Genomic DNA, 20,892 nt, shown 5'->3' on the forward strand with positions numbered 1-20,892 from the left:
TAAAATAAAAGTTATTAACACGGAGAATATTTTTCAAACGCAATTAGTGCTTTTAAAACGTGCCCAGCCCAGCCAAAAAAAATGGCGGACACCACTCCGCGAGCGACAGCAAAATTCTTTATCGTTGAAGTAACAACAACAAAACAAAAACAAAAACTTTAAAATTGAATTTTTTAAAAAAAAAGAAAAAATGAAAAACTTACACAAAAATAAAAAATGAAAAAGCCGTTTTCAATTTTCCTGAACTCCAATATGCTCCGTGAGTAACGTTAACAGCGCGCATGAACAGCAGATTAGAAAGAGATCGCGTTACTGAGAGAGATTATTTTATTTGTTCTTTGCTTTCTTAATAAAATATTTTACTATCATCAAATATTACATGCTCGTTGCACTTTTGCAAAATTTGTTTATCTATAAATTGTGTTTATGTGTTTATAAAAACTCAAAATTAATAATAATAATTCTTTTTCTTTTTTTTAATAATTACCGAAATTTAATAATATAAAATACAAAGATTCTTCGCAAGTAAAAGTAAAAGTGATTAGAGTAGTAAAAAGTAGTAAAAGTACAAAATTTATTTTATCTGTTCTTTGCTTTCCTAATCAATCAATCAATCAATCAATCAATTAGCTTATAAAGCGCTATTTCCGCGATGTTCAACAGCGCTCCTCAATGAATTTTGAAAACAGATGAGTCTTGAGATCCGCTCTGAACTTCGCAAGTGATGGAGAAGTAGTCAGAGAAGTAGGTAGAGAGTTCCAGAAAAAAGGACCAGAAAAAGCAAAAGCAGATTTGGCAACAATATTTTCTAACAATATTTTACAATCATCAAATATCACAAGTTCGTTGCACTTTCGCAAAATTTGTTTCTATATAAATTGTGTTTTTGTGTTCATAAAAACCCAAAATTATTAATAATAATTCTTTTTCTTCTTTTTAATAATTACCGAAATTTAATAAAATAATATACAAGGATTCTTGGAAAGTAAAAGTGAACTACTATTGCCAGGTGTAGAAAATATAAATGTAATAAGTGTTGTTGGTAGTATTTTTAAAACATGATTGGGATTTAATAAATCCGATTTATACTTTATTTTATTATTTATTGATTAATAGAATATCACATAACATTTCATTTTGTTTTCAAAGATAACGATACGGAAGCAGACATTGAAAAAGAACTTTGTGAGTTACAAAAGTGTATAACAGTTTTTTTAATTTCTGTAATACTATAACTTCTTAATTCCAGAATTCAAATCATTGTTTATTCCTCTCATTGCTTAACCCACCTTTTACTGAACAGAAATAAAATAATATGGAAATGAAAAGACGACACAAGGGATTTCTCAAACCTGCAGATGATGATGATTATCTTACATCAGCAGAGGCACAACCAATTGATAGAAAGATTGGTGAAGAAAGAGCAGGTTTTGGTGAAGAGAGAATTATTACATACAACTTTAATCACTCATCCACCATTGAACAACAGAGACAACGACTACCGATTTTCAAATATAGAACACATATTTTATATTTGCTAGAGAAGTATTCTGTCTTAATCATAATTGGTGAAACTGGAAGTGGAAAAAGTACGCAGATTCCTCAATTTCTTCTTGAGAGTGGATGGGCGGGGGACAACAAATGCATCTGCGTCACACAACCTAGAAAAATGGCAGCGGTATCATTAGCAATGAGGGTAGCTGATGAAAAAGGTGTGACTTTGGGAGAGGAAGTGGGCTATTCTGTAAGGTTTGAAGAATGTTGTTCTGAAAAGTTAACAAAGATAAAATTTGTAACAGATGGACTTATAATTAGAGAAATGATGTCAGATCCATTGCTAAAACAGTACAGCATTATAATGATTGATGAAGCACATGAACGATCACTTAATACAGATATAGTCATTGGGTTGTTAAAAAAAATTCAGAGAAAAAGACCTGAGTTAAAATTAATCGTATCATCAGCCACAATCGATGCTGAGTTGATGATGAACTTTTTCAATACTAATGAAACAGATGATCCAACTAAAAATACAGTAGCTGCATTGACTGTTGAAGGCAGGATGTACCCTGTAGACATTTTCTATCAGTTGGATCCTGTTCCCAACTATCTTGATGCCATGGTCGAAACTGTAATAAAAATTCACACACATGAAAAACCAGGTGACGTTCTGGCATTTGTGACTGGTCAGGAAGAAGTTGAGAAAGTGGTTAAAGAATTGAAGAGTAGATCATCAACAATGACTGATGATGACAAACCTTTTCTAAAAATCATACCTCTTTATGCTGGTCTGCCATTTAAAGATCAAATGAAAGCTTTTGAGAGACCAAGTAAGTACAGCAGAAAAGTCGTTGTAGCCACCAACATTGCTGAAACATCGGTCACATTGAATGGGATTGTATATGTTGTTGATTGTGGATTTGCAAAAATTAAAGCATTTAATCCTAAATGTGGCCTGGATTGCCTGATAACTGTTCCTACTTCTCAAGCATCTGCAACTCAAAGAGCCGGTAGGGCTGGCCGCGTTAGAGCTGGTAAAGTTTACAGACTATATCCTGAAGAGCAGTTTGAAAAATTACCCAAAGCAACTGTACCAGAAATGCAAAGAAGCAACATGGCAGGTGTCATATTACAGTTGAAAGCACTTGGAATTGATAACGTTTTGAAATTCAACTTCCTCTCTTCTCCTTCTGTTGATGCAATGCTTTGTGGACTTGAATTGCTATATGCTCTGGAAGCTTTAGATGATAACTGCCACTTGACTGACCCGATTGGTCAACAGATGGCCGAGTTTCCATTGAATCCATGTTTCAGTAAAATGTTGATTATGTCAGGAAGATTTGGATGCTCCAAAGAAGCTGTAGCTATATGCTCAATGACTCAAATCCAAAATGTTTTTATCATGCCACACAACAAAAAAATGAAGATGGAAAAGATGAAGAGAAAGTTTTCAGTGGCACAAGGCGACCATTTGACGCTTTTAAACGTATTTAGAGCATTCATTAATTCTAATAAAAATCCACGATGGTGCAAGGAAAATTATCTAAATTACAAAGGCCTGATGAGAGCTGTTGAATTGGAGCAGAGATTGATTAATTACCTGCGTCGTTTCAAAATTCCACTGGAGAGTTGTGAAGATGATCCAGAACGGATTATTCGATGCCTGGCGGCAGGCTTGTTTTGTAATACAGCCAAGTACCACCCATCGGGAGTTTACAGGACAATCAGAGATGATCACTGCTTGAGCATACATCCCACATCTGTTCTCTACACGGAACTACCAGCCGATTACGTGGTTTTCAATGAGGTTGTGCATTCAGGTGGGGACAAGGAGTTCATGAGGGATGTGACGGTTGTTAAGCTGGAGTTCTTGACCGACGTCGCTAAACATTATTTCGATTATGGCTCTGACGGGCCTGCAGCCAAAAGGTCGAAATACGATTTTTGAAATGTCCAATCAAACTGGTGATTGAATAATCGATTGTTTAATATATTTTTTAAATTTTCATTACTGTTGATTGACAGTTGCTTCTTGATTGAAATATTTTTGTGGCTATTGTATACAACATTTCTTGAAGTCATTCATTAATAAAATCGATCAATGTTTTATTATGACATAAGAATTACAAATTTGTTCATTTCTCGATGCATTTCGAAACAAAAACTGAATCAGCGACGTTCTGGCCGTGAAGTGTGGGTCTTCAGTAAATCATATAACACGAAAAGGTTATTTAATGTCGCTTAAATTATAAAATATTAATTTTTAAATTTTTAATTACGTTAGATTGTCTAGCTTATCGATTAAAACGAAACCTGCAGTCACTTGCGTATATTGTACGTACGCTCAACAGTTGAACTTCAACTTTTGAAACGAGTTCAAAATTTAATCAAATTTCACCAGATTAAACTCTCTAATACAAAATTTAATATTTAAATATATTCTACATAATGTTCAACAAAACTTAAAGCAAAAATTAACAAATTTAACAGCGGAAATTCAACAAATTATTCAAGAGTTACGATTCACTAATTGAGGCATACAGGTGAACGATTTTTTTTAGCACGGCGTGCTAGTTTCTGACAAACTCGCAAAAACCATTGTTATGTGATTCGAAGGCTTCCAAATCAAAACCTCTTCCGTCTTTTTACCTCCGTCTTTTTTGAACCGAAATTTTTAAATTTCATTTAAAATCAACTTTTCACTTTTTATGTGCTTATTCGCCCTCTGCTGCCACAACTCTGCGGCAACTTTGATGATGTTATTCACATGTGGCTGTGTAGAGAATGCTGAGTGGAAGAATCAGTACTACATAGCGAAATTTGTAACAATAAAGAACGTTTTATTATTAAACTTTGTTATAATTTTCGTTATGTTATCACTGTCCAATAGTTCTCACTTCCTGGTCTTTCCAATCTTTTGGGTAATCTTATTATAACGTTTCATCGCGATTTTTCTTCGCCAATTTTCCTATTTTGACTAACTGAATCAGCTGTCATTTTTGTTGTCAAAATCATTTTCGTCACTGCTCGTGCTGTCTTCATATCCTGAATATGTATTTAGTGCATCATGTAGGTGCAATTGTAAGGCATAATTGTTGCATAATTGACTAACATGCTATTCAATCTTCCGCCCACGTTTGAACTCAGGCTGTTAGTTCAATTTATTGATTTGGTTCTTGATTGAAACTGTTGTTGAAACAATGTTGTTGTTGATAGTCCATCTGTTCACTGATAAGCATGTTTCTTGACTGTTCATGCTATCTTCTGAATCTGTATCTATCTAGTTCGTCGAATGTGTGGTGTGTGTTCATGTGTGTTTGTTTTTACATATCTTCGTTTATGTCAGTAAGGAAGGCATACGTTAATTTACATATTAATCTACGTGTAAGCTTCAGCTTTACATACATTCATTATTACTATTAAAAATAAATCAGAAATTGTGGCGCATTGCTTTTCATTTGATAAAAATTGATTAGAATAAAACTTACAGTTATCAGATGAATGGTTTTCGTTTTTTGTCACCATGAGCAGTTTTGAGTAGGTGAATTGTAAGGCATAATTGTCACGTAACTAGAAAATATGCTATCCAATCCTCCACCCAGGTTTGAATCTCTGAAAAAGTTTAACTTTTGTTGAAGATAGGACATGAAAAACAGGGATGGTATCGGAACTGTGTATGTTGCCGTTGAAGTTGTTGTTGTTGCTGGGTTAAGATGAATTCGGTTGGACGAATTAATTGGACTGAAAAATTAAATCTTTCTTTCGATCTGTGTGTTGATAGACAGATGCGTTGTTTTATCTGACAGAATCCAATAAAATATTTTTTCATTGTGGATTCATCCAAACCAAATTAGTCGTATTGGATGGGTATCGAAGATTAATTATGTAAATGTTTTTCAAACGGAATTTTAACAATGATTATGAATGATTCCTAACAGCTAACAATAGATAGATGATATTAACGCAAGCCATTAGTAAAGTCCTAAGACCGTGTGCTCAATTTCAGCAATATTTTTGACAAAGTTATGTTTATTTGTCCAAATTTGTTAATTATGTTCAAAAAAGTTGAACAACAAAGTTATGTTAAATCCATTTTTATTTCCACAAAGGAGGAAATTAATTTTTAAAAACATATAAAGGTATAAATCGCTAAAATATTACAAAACACAACTGATCTCAAACAAATTAAACAGAAAAAATTTCAACCAGAATTCATCAACGATTGTACGCTATTGTCTTTTTTCAAAATGTACGCAATTAAAGAAAGTAACGTTCAAATATAAAATTTTAACATAAATTACAATACGAATGTATCTCAGTTTATAAATGGTAATCTTATACACTCTTTTATTCGAAACGTACAAAAATCCTATTAATCACATTCTTTATATATTTTTACACAAACAACTTCATATTCTCCATATTTACTTGTGATTTCAAAAACAAAGAAAGCATGACTTTGTTTGTGTTGCAAATGTAAGATTAACCTTGAATAAAACAATTCTCAATCTGCCTCGGACCTCTGATGGTACCAAAAATAAACCAAATAACCATTGCTGCATAAAGACGGAGAATGGTCATTTTACCGGATCGCAAACTATAACTACAAAAAAAAAAACATAATAATTTAACCGCAAACACGTCCACGCAGAATCCAAGCCAGTGTTCAAATGTGTGAAATACTATGATAGCATATGAAACGATCGAACAATTTATAATTATAACCATTTTCACTGAAACGAATGTACATAAAAGATGAATATTTGTGTAGATACTTGAGTGGATTGAATGAAGAGTGCCCAGTACAAGTCTTCGACTTGTACTGGGCACTCGTGGGCACAATTGTACTGGGATTCCTGAAATTTTCATTTTTCTAGGTTTATTTTATTCTCCAAAATTCTAAAATTATCGAACTTAACTACCACGAGCTAATGTGGATCAGTTACATAAGTTGATTTGAATGAACTGCATAACAGTTCTCAACTAAATTTGCTTGTTTTTGATATTAATGAATCTTATCAAAAAATTAAAACATAAACATTAAATTAAATGTAATTAAACATTAAGTTAATGCAAAACTTATGTTTAACGCAAAAATCCGTCATCTTTAAACATCAGAAACTCACTAGTAAATAATTTTTTAGAATAAAAAAAAAACCTATGAAATAAAATAGTGAATGCTAAACTTTAGTTCCAAATGTCAATCTGAAATTTCAAAACAAAAGAATTTATGACACAAATAAATTTTTAATCAAATATAAATAATTGGAAATAGTTTAAATTATTGCTCTTTCGTTTCCCAGCCGAATTCATCAGAAAGTTACAAAAAATTAAAAAAAAATAAGCAACGGCATTCTCAAATCGTAATTTATTTTACAAAATATAATTTTAATCGAAGATTTTAACAAAATTCTGCCAAAAAGAAAAAATTGTACAACTATCACACACGAAACACTTAGAGTAATTACACTAGATCGTAACACTCCATCGATAAGCACCATGAATGCATAGACGCCAATCAGACAACATTCTCCGATAATTTTCGTAGTCAATTTTTACATTTAAAAAAATTTAAAAACTAATTAGTCAACGACAGATTAAAAAATAACGAATTTAAAACACAATACACAGCTGTAGGTACTCTTATAATGATGATTTCATCGTTAAATGAATGTAGTGTTGACAGTAGCTATGAAATAAAATTTAAAACATGGAAAATAAATTTACCAAGAGAATATAATTGGAGGTAAAATAATTAACTTGCGATAATCCTTATCCAAAACTTCACCATTCAAACTTGACTTTCTAATCGAGAAAATTACACTCGATATTTATACAATTTACAAATTTTTATTTTTAAAACTGTCAAATGAATCCAAAAATGTATAGCCAAACGACGTCAAGGCAAAGATCAATACATTAAAACATTTAATATTTTCAGATAAATAAAAAAAAATTTTTAAAGTTTATATTTGTTAAAATTGAACAAATATATTTTCTGAAACTGTTTCTGATAAAAAAAATGACTTGGTGAAAAAAAATTAAATTAGATTTCTTGACTTTTGAGATGAATCTGAGCTATCACAATTAATATGAAATAAGTAATAATAACAATATAACGATGACAATTATCAATATAAATATAAAAATATTTATTAATATAATTATAATTATTATCAATAATGATACAGTTCGCTAAAGTTTGCATTCCATATAAACACACATCACCGTAAAAAAATCTTGAGACTGTCTTTTGCAAGGATGAAAAGTAAAGAAAATAGCTATCAAAGAGTCCTGAGTTTTTCGGATTAAAATTTATACATTATGTACACGGTTAAATTATAAATACATAGGACACATCAACATATGATAGATTTACATTTCGATGATTTTGAGTATGTGTGGTACTACAAACACTCATTTACAACTAAAAAATAAGTATATAATGTATACATATATACATATATATATATATATATATATATATTTATATATATATATATATACATTACATATTTATAGATATAAATATTTAATTATATATTCACTATAATGGAAGAATGGAAATACATAAAGTTAAAAAATGTACACAAATGTGTACGATTCAAAGTAAAAAAAGAAGTAAATAGATCTGTACATTGTAAAATTCTCGAGATGAGAGAGGGGGGCTATAAGTACACGAATCCCTCCATGTCCAATTCTCTAATTTTTGCTTCGACTTCATGTTTGACTAAAAATTTTTAATTAATACTTCAATGTAAATATTTTTTACAACAATTATTAATATTATTTAATTACAAATATAAGCAGTCAAAATTAGAAAGGTATATTATATAAAAAGATTAATTCCTTGATTTAAAATTTGTTTTTCTAAGTTGTTCAGAGGCACTGACTTCTTCTAACGATCCTTTTATCAGGCTCCAGTATAGCCATGCATTCGATCCAGTGTAGCAGGATGTAGGCCAGTTTCAATTCTTCCATGCACTGTCAGTCGAAAAAAAATTGATATTTAATACGAAATTACATCGAAACCAAGGTTACGACAAATAATTTAGGAAAAAAAAGAAATTGTAAATGGTGCGATGAAAATAACATGACAAGCCTCAAACAAAAAATATAAAATGAAAAAAAAAACTATAAACCATTTCAGAAGGCCCATATTTTGCAATCCTGACTGAATTATCAATCTGCATAAATTATAAAATTGCATTATATTCTATTAAAATAACAAGACCATTCAAGGTATGCAATACAAATGAAGTGAAGTAAGATACTAACAGCCGTGAGAGAGTGTCTGTAGAGAACTTTCTCAACGTTTATCGTCCTGTCGACAGGCGTTTTCTGCTTCAGCCTGTTAGTGGCATTGTGGCACTCTTGGTAGCAAAATATCAGATTGTCTAAGACTGTTTGAAAGAAAAAAAATTGAATTATGATCATTTTAGGATGCATGTAAACGATTAACATCCACATTAAGCATATTTATTGATAATTTAAAACTTCAAAACTAATAGAAACTGCCACATACATCACCCACCGTTCTGAAGGCCAACTCCATCGAATCTTTTGCCACCATGAGCTGTTTTCGCTGACTCAATGCCTTCATGTAGAATTTCAAGCGCCCGCATGTAAAGGACCAGTTGTTCTTTCTGGTGCTGAGACGCAACGTGGAGAGCCGACATGGACTTCGACTGCTGCAGAAAACGTCCTTGAGCTTGAACGCATAGTTCCACGTCGGAGCCCCTCCGTGCCCTCAGTCGATTCTCCTCCTCCTCACCCAGCCTGCAGCCGTCGTCAGCTACTTTCCTCATGCAGAAACCCACTTGAACTAAGAAATCAAGTTTATCGATAAACTCGATCTGTTCCTTCTGTTAATTTTAACGTTTTGAAAACTTTTAAATTTATTGACCATACCAAGAATTGTATGTTTTAACTTGTAAAAATTTACGTCACTCAGCAAATGAAAAAATTTTTGCATTTCATAAATTCAAAAAATTCAACTAACGGTCATCAGGCTCCTGCTGTGGAGTAGACGCTGGTGATGCCGCTTCTCTTTTTGCTCAAGAAGCTGCAATTGTTTTTCTTGCTGGCGTTGTTGGTAATGGCGACGAGGTTGCCTGTTGCCTACCATTCATTACAATTGTTAACATTAATTACAATAGCATAACAATTACTACAGCATAACATTAATTGATGCTCTCATTCATTAACTAACTAGTTGTTAACCATTGTAACCTCTCTAACTCATGAACTTCAATTATTTTCATCAACATCATTTAAACATGATGATACAAATATGAACAACTCGCTTGTAACTTTTGTGACATCACCAAAATATGAAGAACACAACGTCAGGACATTTATAACATCACACCGTCAGCATGCACATTAACAATACAGATGCATACACATTCACATCAACACATCAGAAGCGATCCAACTGACCAGTGTCGTGCAGGTTGTCGCTGGAGCCACTGGACAGGGAAGAGAAGGAAGATGATCCGGTCATCATAAACTTCACTGGAAAAAAATTTTTTAATAAATTAGTCGTTCCCATTATCTACCATCGCTAATAAATTTACTCTTCAAAGGGGGAAAAAGCAAATTTTAGCTTGTTAAAATTAGAAATACCCACGTGAATGGAATATATCTTGGGATATATGATATAGAAGGATAAGGATATATAGGAAGATATATAAGAATAAAAGATATAAAAGGATTAGGATATATAGGAAGATATATAGGATATAGAAGAATAGGAAACGGTTATACTAACTAAACTATTGATATTGGCACAGAATAACGGATAAATAATATTCAACAATATTGAATAATAAATATTTAACAATATTGAATGAATACTTGGTAATTCTAAATGACATTTAACAGTATTGAATAATAATTAATAATATTAATTAATTAATTAACACTACTGAAGTATATTAACCACTGGGCGGAGTGACAATGTCGATGGCATTACATGACTTGGACAAGGAGGTCAACTGATTAGAAATAATTTATATGTATCTGACCCATATATATATATATATATATATATATATATATATATATATATATCAAAAAACAAATATTTAATACCATTCCATACTTAATATTTGTTTTTATTGCTATTATTATTATTTATTATTTCTATCCAATGTATTATATTATTTCTTGCAATTTTTCTAATTACTATAGATACGAAAACTCCTACCTCTGGAGTTTCCATCTCTCGGTCGAAACTGCCGATGTAGCCAGCATCATCACCATCATCACTTCCTATTATATTATTACAAAATCACGGCCGTCATCATCATTGTCGTAATCAACATCGTTACGTTAGAAATTTATGAAAAAACTTCACTTTCTAAGTTTGCCCAAAATTTTATTCATATAAACCTTCAGATCTTATCCGGTTGTTTTTTGTTACCGACGGGGTTGTTTTTGCTGGCGCTACGATGCTGGCGTACTGCAGAAGTTTGTTTAGGTTTTGCATGGGCAATCCGCCAATGTACTTGAGGGCCCCCATCACGCTGGGCCTGGCGACGGTGGAAGTTCTCGGGAGAGATTGACTCGGTATTTCATCTGTTGTAAATAATTTTCGTAGCTGAAGAATGTACAACGCTTTATTTGTCGTCAATAATTTGTACGTGTCGTGATTTTTCTGTTATCAGTTAGCCAAAAAAACCTACCAATCTGATCTGCATTGACCATTTCGAAGTCTTTCATGAAAACTTCGTCGTCATCTTCACTCTCTTCCTCCTTTTTTAGATCCTCACCTCCCTTTTGTAGCGACTTTTTCAATTTAATTCTCCTCTGCTCTTCCATTTGCTCCGGAATGACAAATCCTTTATCTATAAACATTTTTTCTTTTATTAAAGATTTTTAATCATAAGCATGAGACGTATTACAATTGTAGTGAAAGAAAACTTTCAAATGTTGAAATTATTTACCAGATTTTGTGCCGAACTGCAAGAAGGGGTGTTCCAGAAATTGGTCTGAAAAAAAAGATTAGAAAAATGAAAAAACGTTATGGGCGATAATTTATCATCCAAATTATCCTCGTTGTCATCTTCACCACCATCATCACCAACACATACCAAAATTCATCCTGTCTCTTGGTCTCTTCACCAGAAGACCAGAAATAAGATCCTTCAAGTCCGAGTTGGCAATTTCGGGAAATCTATTAATTTTTTTCATATAGTTATTTAATTGCCTTAAAAATTTAATAGAAATTTAATAGAATTTAACGTATTATCGAAAAGGATATTTAGCAAATTATTTTAAGCGACTGATTTATACTTAAAAGTAGTGCAAATTCATTAGGTTTAGTATAGGAATACGATTTTTCAAATCAAAATAGTGTGAGTACAAATTTTGGTATTTAAATAAGTAAACTTATTATTGCTTCCTCATAATCATGTATAACAAGTATATACATACTAATAATAGCGTAAATTTATTTTAATTCTTCTTATAAATTATGAAAATTATTTATAATTACTCGATGTTTATTTCGCGATGTCTGAAGAACCATCGTAGCTCTTCTTGTGTTTTAAACTGGAATGGCAACTTTCCGGTCATGCATTGGTGAGTTATGACTCCTGTGGCCAAATTAATAACTTCATTATAATTGTACCATAATTGTTTATTTTGTTATATTGAGTAGTTTATTGATTAAATAAATAAATAATTACAATAACTACCGATCAAAGAAGGTTATCAAATATTATGCCAATGTTATTAATAATTTATACCAAATTATATCTTTATTTCTATTAATTTATATCATGTTATGTTAATAACAGCTCTAAATTATATTAAAAAAATTATTTAACTCTAAAATAATGAATTAAATTTTAAATTATGACTGACCAATGCTCCAAAGGTCAGCCTTAAAGTCGTACCTACTGTTCAAGTGTATTTCAGGTGCCTGTTTTTTGTGTAAATGTATTATAATTATTGATGAATCATAATTATTATTGATTGTTGTCAAGATTTAACTAAATCCAATCAATGACATTATAATTGTACGAATTGCAACATGATCTCATAGTTTAGAGCAAATTTACGATTTTGATTATATAAAGTACTTATGCCTGATTCGATTTATATTTTAGAATAAAAACCACTGATGTGCCATGCAAAAACATAATCTTGTGTAAAATATCCCAAATAATATACACATATTGTATAATATCAAATAAATATCTGTATATGTAAATGTAGAAATAGTAGCAAAACCGAAAGGCCTTACCATATAAGAGGGAGATCCACATATTGTGGCCGCCATGAACCCTTCATTCAGCACTCTGGCGAAACCAAAGTCAGCTGAAATGGAATTTTAAAAATGTAAAAGTTAAATCAATATAAAGAATGAGATTCGCCAATAAATGAAAGCAATTAAAGCTAATTGTATATGATCCTCATTTGACATACTTTCTAACCAACCAAAAAAAACCTCAATCTACATTGGGCCAATCACCAAAGACCATTTATTACAATGACCCTACATATTAGACCAATCAGCATTAAATATTTTAAAAAGCGCATACCGATTTTAAAAACACTTTCCGATGGTCCGTGATGGATCAGGATGTTGGCTGGTTTCAGATCTCTGTGTACAATGTTGTGGGAGGAGAGGGCCTGCATGCCTTGGGCTGTTCATGTCAGATTATTGTGGTGATGTTATTGTGGTAATGTCATTGTGTTGATGTTGTTGTGATGTTATTATGGTGATGTTATTCGGATGTGTTGTTGTCATGCTGATCTGACGTTACATTTATCTTCATCTTATTTTTATTTTGATGTTATTTGTTTCATAATAAAATCTTGCGTAATGTCATATCAGTGACGATAAAAAGAACGATGATGACGATAAATATAAAATGGTGATGATGATAACGGTGAAAATGTTGGATGAAAAGATAGCATCATCCACCATTTTTTCATTTACACGTCCATAATAATTACTCTCACTCACCCCAACATAACATTTTTCGCCACCATTATTTTTTATCAACATCATTCCAATCACCAAGCTGGCAAAAAAACTTACACATATGTCTGAGGAACATTGCGATTGTGTCATTATGAATTGGCATCATTGCTATAAAAAAAATAATATTTCAAGTTTCAGTTATTCATAATTCATTTCACAGTTATTCATAATTCATTTCATGTAAGTATTTCACAGTCAAAAATGTGATCATCGATAATTAGTTACTACAAATGGTAATATTATTTTTTATATATAGTCATCGGTATTCGGAATTTTCGGTCCCGGAATTTTAGATCAAAAATTTCAATATAGGATTTTTCGGTCCCAGGTTTCACTGGGACCGAAAACACCGGGGCCGATAATTCCTATATTTATTTATTCATTATTAAAGATAATTTTGTACCTCTCATGAAAGATTCAAAATCTCCGCCATTGCAATACTGAAAAAAAAATTTATTTTTTAATATAATTAAGTTATGATCCATATTATTGCTAATACTTTCGCAGTAGCATTTAATTTATATAACCATAACCAAATTCAACTGATCGGAAAACAAACGTAGCTACCTCTGTGATAAAGGCGAAGTAATCTGGGATTTCCTGTAAGTGTAAATAAAATAAATTGAATGAAATTATTTAGTTTTAGTATGTATCATAATAAAGAGATAAAGAGTTAAGGAGAGAGCATTAGAGAGGAGAGAGAAAGAGATTAGTGTCCAAAAAAAGGTTTTTTTCAATTTGATGTCAGTAAACAATAACAAGAGTTGAGTTGAGAGCTATGACGAATTACCCTGGTAATCTCTTACATATGCAAGCAAGCACACACACACACACACACGCACACACCACTCACACATACACACACAGGCAGGTTATAAAGATTAATTCGTGCCTAACAATCTGTTTACAGAAGCTGTAAACCCAGTTTTTGGCCAACAAGCCTTCTACAATTTTTGCATACATTATAAAGTTAATGCGACTTTCTTTGAATTGCTTTGTAGGTTCCGCAATGTACACAAATTATAAAACCGAAACTAACAATAAAAAATAATGAAAGCGAGCTATGATGTGGAACAAAAATAGTTTGCAACCAGATACCAACAAAAATATTTTGAGGTGAACCTAAGGAGTCCTATGCATACTAGTAAACAGCATAATGGCAAACACATAAATACATACTAACACAAACATACACAGATAACCACACATACTCACATACGTAAACATACAAACAGCATACCAAAATACAAATAAAAACATAAACAGACCTAACGAAATCAATAACAAAACATGAAGAACCGTAAATTGAAATGGTAGAAAAAGTTAAGATTGGAAAATTAAATGTTAGAACGTATATAATTTATTTTAATTAAAATTCAATCAGATTAATCGATTTATTGAGAGCAAATGAACAGAAATTTAAACATTTTCGAACACTTAACAAACAATTCCCACGTTACGTAACAAATAAAAGAAATAAAAATATATCCAAGAATGTTATCACAAACAATGTCAACATAAGCAACAAGAAAGGGGTTCAATTTTTAACAACATCAAGGTAAACACGATCAAGACGTATGGGTAAACAAGAATGTGCGCAGTTTATAAGGCTAAAAAACATGATACAACGTATGCAATACAGAGCATACAAAACAATACAATACATGCACACAATGCAATACATTGTAATACAATACAAAACGCTCTATACAAAATACATGAAACCAACAATGTATACAATACAATACATAAAATACATTAGAATACAAATGTTGCAATGTGATACATACAATACAATACATAAGATTCAAATACAATATAATTTGCATGCAGCTCATAAAACCAATTAATTACACAATAACCATTAAGCCATTAAAAAATTGAACCATCAAGTCGCAGTTTACAGACACAAAATATAAAACACACGCACACATACCTACACACACGCACACACACATCACTTTCACATACACAAAAACATGAATACACACACCGATTTGTTTATTGTTATAAATTAAAATGCAGACATCTGCACTATCATATATTGATACATCTGTAGCTATAATAATACAATGAGAAACCATTTCCCTAGGAACATTTACAATACCGACAACACAAATACACACACACATCAACAAACCTCACACACATACATCACATACACACATACAATCCCAAGCATACGAACACACACACACGTTTCTAATTTTAAATAAACATTTACACGTACACACAAACACACACATATATATATTATCAAATACAGACACATACATATACAAATACATTCACATAAATACATAATATACACTTGTGCAACAAACATGTCAAGGCAAAACATCCAATGAACTAATTAATATGCAAATGAACGAATGAACTAATTAATATGCAAATATTCAATGTCATTGTCATATGCATGTTTATGATAATGATGAAGGGGGATGATGATGATGATAATAATGATAATTTTGATGTTGGTGATAATGATTTTCATTGTACGGTAGTTATAAAAGAAATAATGAACAAACCTCGAAAGACAGGAAGGCTACCAAGTTTTTGTGTGCAGCAGATTTCAAATCCTGTTTCCGAAAAAAACATCACCAACTTTTAATTTTATATTTATAAATATTTTTAAATTTATAAATTAATATTTTCTTCCTGTCATCCAGTCAGCTAATCAACCAGTCAATAATCCAGTTAACAAATAATCAACAAACAAACCAGCCACTTTACCATACAACCATTCAATCAATCAACCAGCCAACCAGTCAACCAACCGACCTCCAATATCTTTCTCTCTTTTAAGAGCTGTTTGTCTGTGAAGCCCTTCTTCTGAGCCATCTTAATGGCAACTTTGCAATTTTGAGTCTGTAAAAATGAAAATTATTTTAGTTTAAAATATTTTGGTTAGATTTATAATTAAGGTAAGCGTATGTGTTATATACGTTCATTCATTCATTCATTTATTCATTCAATCTTTTATTTAATCATTCATTCATTCTTATATTCATTCATTCAATCATGCAAACGTTTGCTGTGCATATATAATACATAACATAACATAGCCATAGCATGACGGCTGTGATCATTTAAATTATATTATTTCTTCTATAATTATTATATTAATCATTAATGGTAACAAAACAAAGAAATAGAGTAACATAATTCATCCTCGTCTTATATTCGAGAAAAAACAATCTTATAAAAAGGGAATAAAACAAGATATGGACGCACACACACGCACACACATACACACAAACACATGACCGCATGATTATTGTCATAATTAATTATATTATAAATATAACCCATACCCTGTTGTCATGTCCCAGAAAGACTGCACCAAATGCTCCCTGCCCTAAAATGTGAAAGGAGTCATCAATTTGGAAATGTCCTGGCAATTTTCTCAACATTTTGGTTCGTTCGTTCGTTTGTTCGTTCGTTCTTTGCTCGTTTTTGTTAGCTTGTTTGTTCCTTCTTTGTTCTTATTTCCTCTTTGTTTGATCGCTGCTATAATCATGCTGTTTAAAAATATTATTTTTGTTATTTATTCATAAATCTAGCAAATGAATTTTTTAGTTTTTTGAGCCTAACACTTCTTCAAATTTAAATTCAGTTAAAATCTTTGAACATCAAATTTTTTTTAACAAGCATTTGCACACCTACTTTTTAACTGGTTGGATTACTTATCTTATTGAGTTAGTTAAACATTCTTTATTATGGCCTATTTAATTCTTACGTGTGATAATTTTGTTTTCTATTACTAAATATCTTAAAACATCTTTTAAATTATATTTATTGTATCAAAGTTCTTAAATTGAATCTATGTAGCACATTATATTCCTTAGTAGCTTTTGTTAATTATAACTGAATGGTTACTCTTGGGCCCTTTTATACTGTTTCACACACACACAGTAAGCCTAGTTACATATATAATTTCAATGAGTTCATATGAATACATTGCACGTACAAATGCATACATATGTGTTTGTAACGTTCGAGTGTATGTTCTGTATGTATGTGTACGTGAATGTATGCAAAAATATATACAAATGTATGAACGCTTTTGTGTATATAAAAAACAAAGCAATCGAACAGCTGATTTTTGTTGACTTGAAGGCATGAATACATTAGAAGTGATGCGGTCTGCAATAAATGCCAAGGTCGTCCGCTTTAGAAAAATCTCTTTGTTTACTATGCTTAGATATTTTAAACTTTGTTTTTGACTCAATTTCATTAGTTTTTTCAAAGTAAATAATATATTTTTAAAATTTTCCTTTTTTTGCATAAAAATTTTTGAATTTATACATTATAAAAGCTCGCGTCAGCTGATGATGAAATGTCTATCGCAAACACTGAAATTCTTACTTGATGGTGCATGGGCGGAGTTAAGTGATCACTCAATATTCATAAGTTGTTAAAAATAACTCTATGTTGGAAATTTCTGAATTGTAGAACAAAAAAATAAATGGAAAAAACTAATTTTATGCCGAAAAAAAATTATTCAGCTGCTCATTTGTTTGCCTTGCAGTCAATCAGACCAAAAAATGACTTTTATTCATTATTTTCTTATTAATTCACCAATTTATCTGCTTTTTTTGTTCGCTTGCACGCATAACATTTGCATATTTAGCGTGCTATAATCAGCTGTTCATGATCGCTGTAGAAAGACAATGAAATAAGGGATGTGATACAAATAATTAGAAGATGATCATAATAAATAAATATATAAATAATTATGGTTATAATAAAAAATAATAATTATTCACATTTTATTCAATTATTCTTAATTTGTTTCAATCAAGTCGTTATCACCACCACCACCATCATCGTTGTCGTCATCATCGTCATCGTCTTTAATAATTATTATGAAATTATGATAATTAATTATAATTATTATAATTATCACCATTATGCCAGTGGCTTTCGCGACAATGGCAATTATATTATCAATAAATAGTTGAGTTATGTTGAAAATTTCATCGGCAGTATTAGCAATAGACCAACACCAACAACAATAATAAAAATAATATCAATAATAATAACAATAATAAAATAATAACAATAACAACAATAATAATAATAACAATAATAATAGCTATGGAAGCACAACTAATAATAATATTACTATTAATATTATAGTAATATAGTAACATTAATATTACTATATTACTATTACTATAGCAATAACATCAACAACAACAATAATAACAATAATAATGTTATTATTGTTATAGCAATGAAAAGGAGGCAAAATGATGAAACCTTTACACTAATTTCTCATCAAATTGTTTTTCCAGACGAGAATAAGTTGAATAGCACCAGAAATGAATGAACTCTGCTGCATTATTTAAATGTGTAATTCTTTTGAAAGTTTCATCATTATTTGAATGAAATAAATATTCCCACATAACTCGCATGACATTATCAGAAATGCTACTACACGCGCACATACACAAACACACACACACACACACATACAAACACACACCTAAAAAATAGCAATAAAATAAAAATTAAATTTCGTTTCGTTTTGAAGTTAAAAACTATTTAATAATAAATCATATCAGAGTCATTATTTTCTTGTTATTGTTGACATTAGTGTTGTTGATGTTGTTGCTGATGTTGTTGTTGTTTTTGTTGTTCATTATTCTGTTGGCACATAAATTGCTTTAGTTCGCTTACATATTTGCGTGCATCTTACAACGTATGTATGTTTGTATGTATGTGTGTGTGTATGTATGTATTTATGTATTATTATTATTTCTTTTATTAAGGAAACTTAAAATAAGTTACATTAAACTTGTGGATAAATGTATGTATGTATGCATGTATGTGTGTGTTTGTGTGTGTTTGTGTGTGTATGTGTGTATGCATGCATGCATGTATGTATGTATGTATGTATGTATGTATGTCTGTGTGTATGTATGAAAGCTTTTACATATAGATTGATAGATGCTATCGAGGATTCCTTTGTTTCTTCTTTGTTGCAAATTTGTTTTTCCCTGTTAATGTTGTTGTTGTTGTTGGTCGTCATTTGTTTGTTTCATATGTTTGTTGTTGTGGTTTCATTTCATTTTGTTATATTTATGCTACCTCAGTTACTGTACTGTTTGTATTTGTTGTTTTAATTGTTGCTAATGTTGTTGTTGTTGTTTNTTGGTAGCATTTCGTTATTTTAAAACATTTCATTTAGCTGAAAGAACAAACCAGAAAGAGAGAGAGAGAGAGAAAGAGAGAGAAAGAAGGAGAGAAAGGGAGAGAGAGAGAGAAGAGCAATAATGTTAAAAAGAAAAGCAGTAGCTGCAGTAGTAGCAGCAGTAGCAGTTGTGGCTGTAGCATAGCGGCGATATTTGAGTGATTTTAGAACAGTACTTGTAGTATCACCAGTCGTAACATATGTCAGTATTACTTATTAAGTGGCAACGGTTAAAAGAAGTAGTAGCAGTTACTACAAATAGCAGTAATAATAGTAACAAAATTTAACATTTTTAACAAAGATTTAAAATTTATCAAATTTAACAAAAACTACATCGCCATTGTCTGTAAGTGTAGTTGCGTTGACAAAGAAATGTGTATTTGTATCAGTGGTTGTAGCTGCAGTTGTTGTAGCAGTAGTAGTAGCAGTTGTAGTGGCAGTATGAACGCTGGGTAGCTGAGGCTTTGCTGCTTTTTGCTAAAAACTGTTTAGTTGGTTTTAACCACGGTTTTATGACAACAAAAAAGGTAGAGAGAGAAAAAGAGAGAGAGGAGAGAAAGAGAGAGGAGAGAGAAAGAAAGAGAGAGAGAGAGAGATGAACTTTAGACCAGGCAAGCAAGGCATTACTTTATTTTTTGTTAACTCTTACGCATATTTCAACAAATAGTGAAACAACAACAACAGACTTAAAATAACAAAACAACGGCAACAACAACAACAGACTTGAAATAATAAAACAACAACGGACTTAAATTGATATGTTAACTGTTCACCGTAAGAATGATAACAGCTTAACTATAATTTTTTTAGCTGGTTTTGAATATTTTATCCAGCTAATTATGATTATGTGTTTATTTTGGCTCTTCCGAAGTGTTTTTTATTCATTTATTAGTTTATCATTATTATTTGTTGTGGATGTTGTTTGGATGATGCTATTATTGTTAATGAAAATGTTGGTGATGAATGTTGATGATAAAGTTGTTGGTGTTGTGATTGCCATTGTCATGATTGTTGGCTTAGTTGTTGTTGTCGTCGTCGTTATTATTAATGTTGCTGTTGTTATTGATGTTGTTGTTGATGATGATGTTGTTGTTGATGATGATGTTGTTGTTGATGATGATGTTGTTGTTGATGATGATGTTGTTGTTGATGATGATGTTGTTGTTGATGATGATGTTGTTGTGATGATGATGTG

The 20,892-nt window shown here is 31.1% G+C and overlaps 2 protein-coding genes across 2 annotated transcripts; one reads left to right on the forward strand and one right to left on the reverse strand.

Moving 5' to 3' along the window:
* The first annotated feature begins 1,145 nt into the window (after positions 1-1,145).
* Positions 1,146-3,608, forward strand: HELRODRAFT_191309 (hypothetical protein). Its single transcript, XM_009017874.1, has 2 exons — positions 1,146-2,330; positions 2,586-3,608. Exons 1-2 carry the CDS (start codon positions 1,316-1,318, stop codon positions 3,446-3,448), a joined length of 1,878 nt encoding a protein of 625 aa, XP_009016122.1. The 5' UTR covers positions 1,146-1,315; the 3' UTR covers positions 3,449-3,608.
* Positions 3,609-6,857: 3,249 nt separating this feature from the next.
* On the reverse strand, positions 6,858-16,966 carry HELRODRAFT_191310 (hypothetical protein). The gene is made up of 21 exons (XM_009017875.1): positions 16,813-16,966; positions 16,280-16,366; positions 16,027-16,077; positions 14,066-14,098; positions 13,902-13,938; positions 13,556-13,606; positions 13,053-13,157; positions 12,755-12,828; positions 12,373-12,430; positions 12,002-12,101; positions 11,598-11,680; positions 11,451-11,495; positions 11,190-11,351; positions 10,897-11,082; positions 9,943-10,017; positions 9,503-9,621; positions 9,035-9,365; positions 8,779-8,903; positions 8,643-8,687; positions 8,394-8,484; positions 6,858-8,230 (listed from the first exon to the last, which is right to left on the reverse strand). The coding sequence occupies exons 1-21, from the start codon at positions 16,909-16,911 to the stop codon at positions 8,169-8,171; spliced, it is 2,019 nt and encodes a 672-aa protein (XP_009016123.1). The 5' UTR covers positions 16,912-16,966; the 3' UTR covers positions 6,858-8,168.
* Positions 16,967-20,892: the final 3,926 nt, after the last annotated feature.

Source organism: Helobdella robusta (genome assembly GCF_000326865.2).
Source record: "Helobdella robusta unplaced genomic scaffold HELROscaffold_20, whole genome shotgun sequence".
Classification (NCBI taxonomy): Eukaryota; Metazoa; Annelida; class Clitellata; order Rhynchobdellida; family Glossiphoniidae; genus Helobdella; species Helobdella robusta.

Bases quoted from the DNA above. Each gene is read 5' to 3' on its own strand.
- HELRODRAFT_191310 (XM_009017875.1), bottom strand. From the start codon at position 16,911: ATGTTGAGAAAATTGCCAGGACATTTCCAAATTGATGACTCCTTTCAC. The intron at 13,939-14,065 runs GTAGCTACGTTT...TTTTTTTTTCAG, and splicing joins ACTTCGCCTTTATCACAGAG to TATTGCAATGGCGGAGATTT. The intron at 9,622-9,942 runs GTCAGTTGGATC...AATGAATGGTAG, and splicing joins CGACAACCTGCACGACACTG to GCAACAGGCAACCTCGTCGC.
- HELRODRAFT_191309 (XM_009017874.1), top strand. From the start codon at position 1,316: ATGGAAATGAAAAGACGACACAAGGGATTTCTCAAACCTGCAGATGAT. The intron at 2,331-2,585 runs GTAAGTACAGCA...AATTACCCAAAG, and splicing joins GAAAGCTTTTGAGAGACCAA to CAACTGTACCAGAAATGCAA.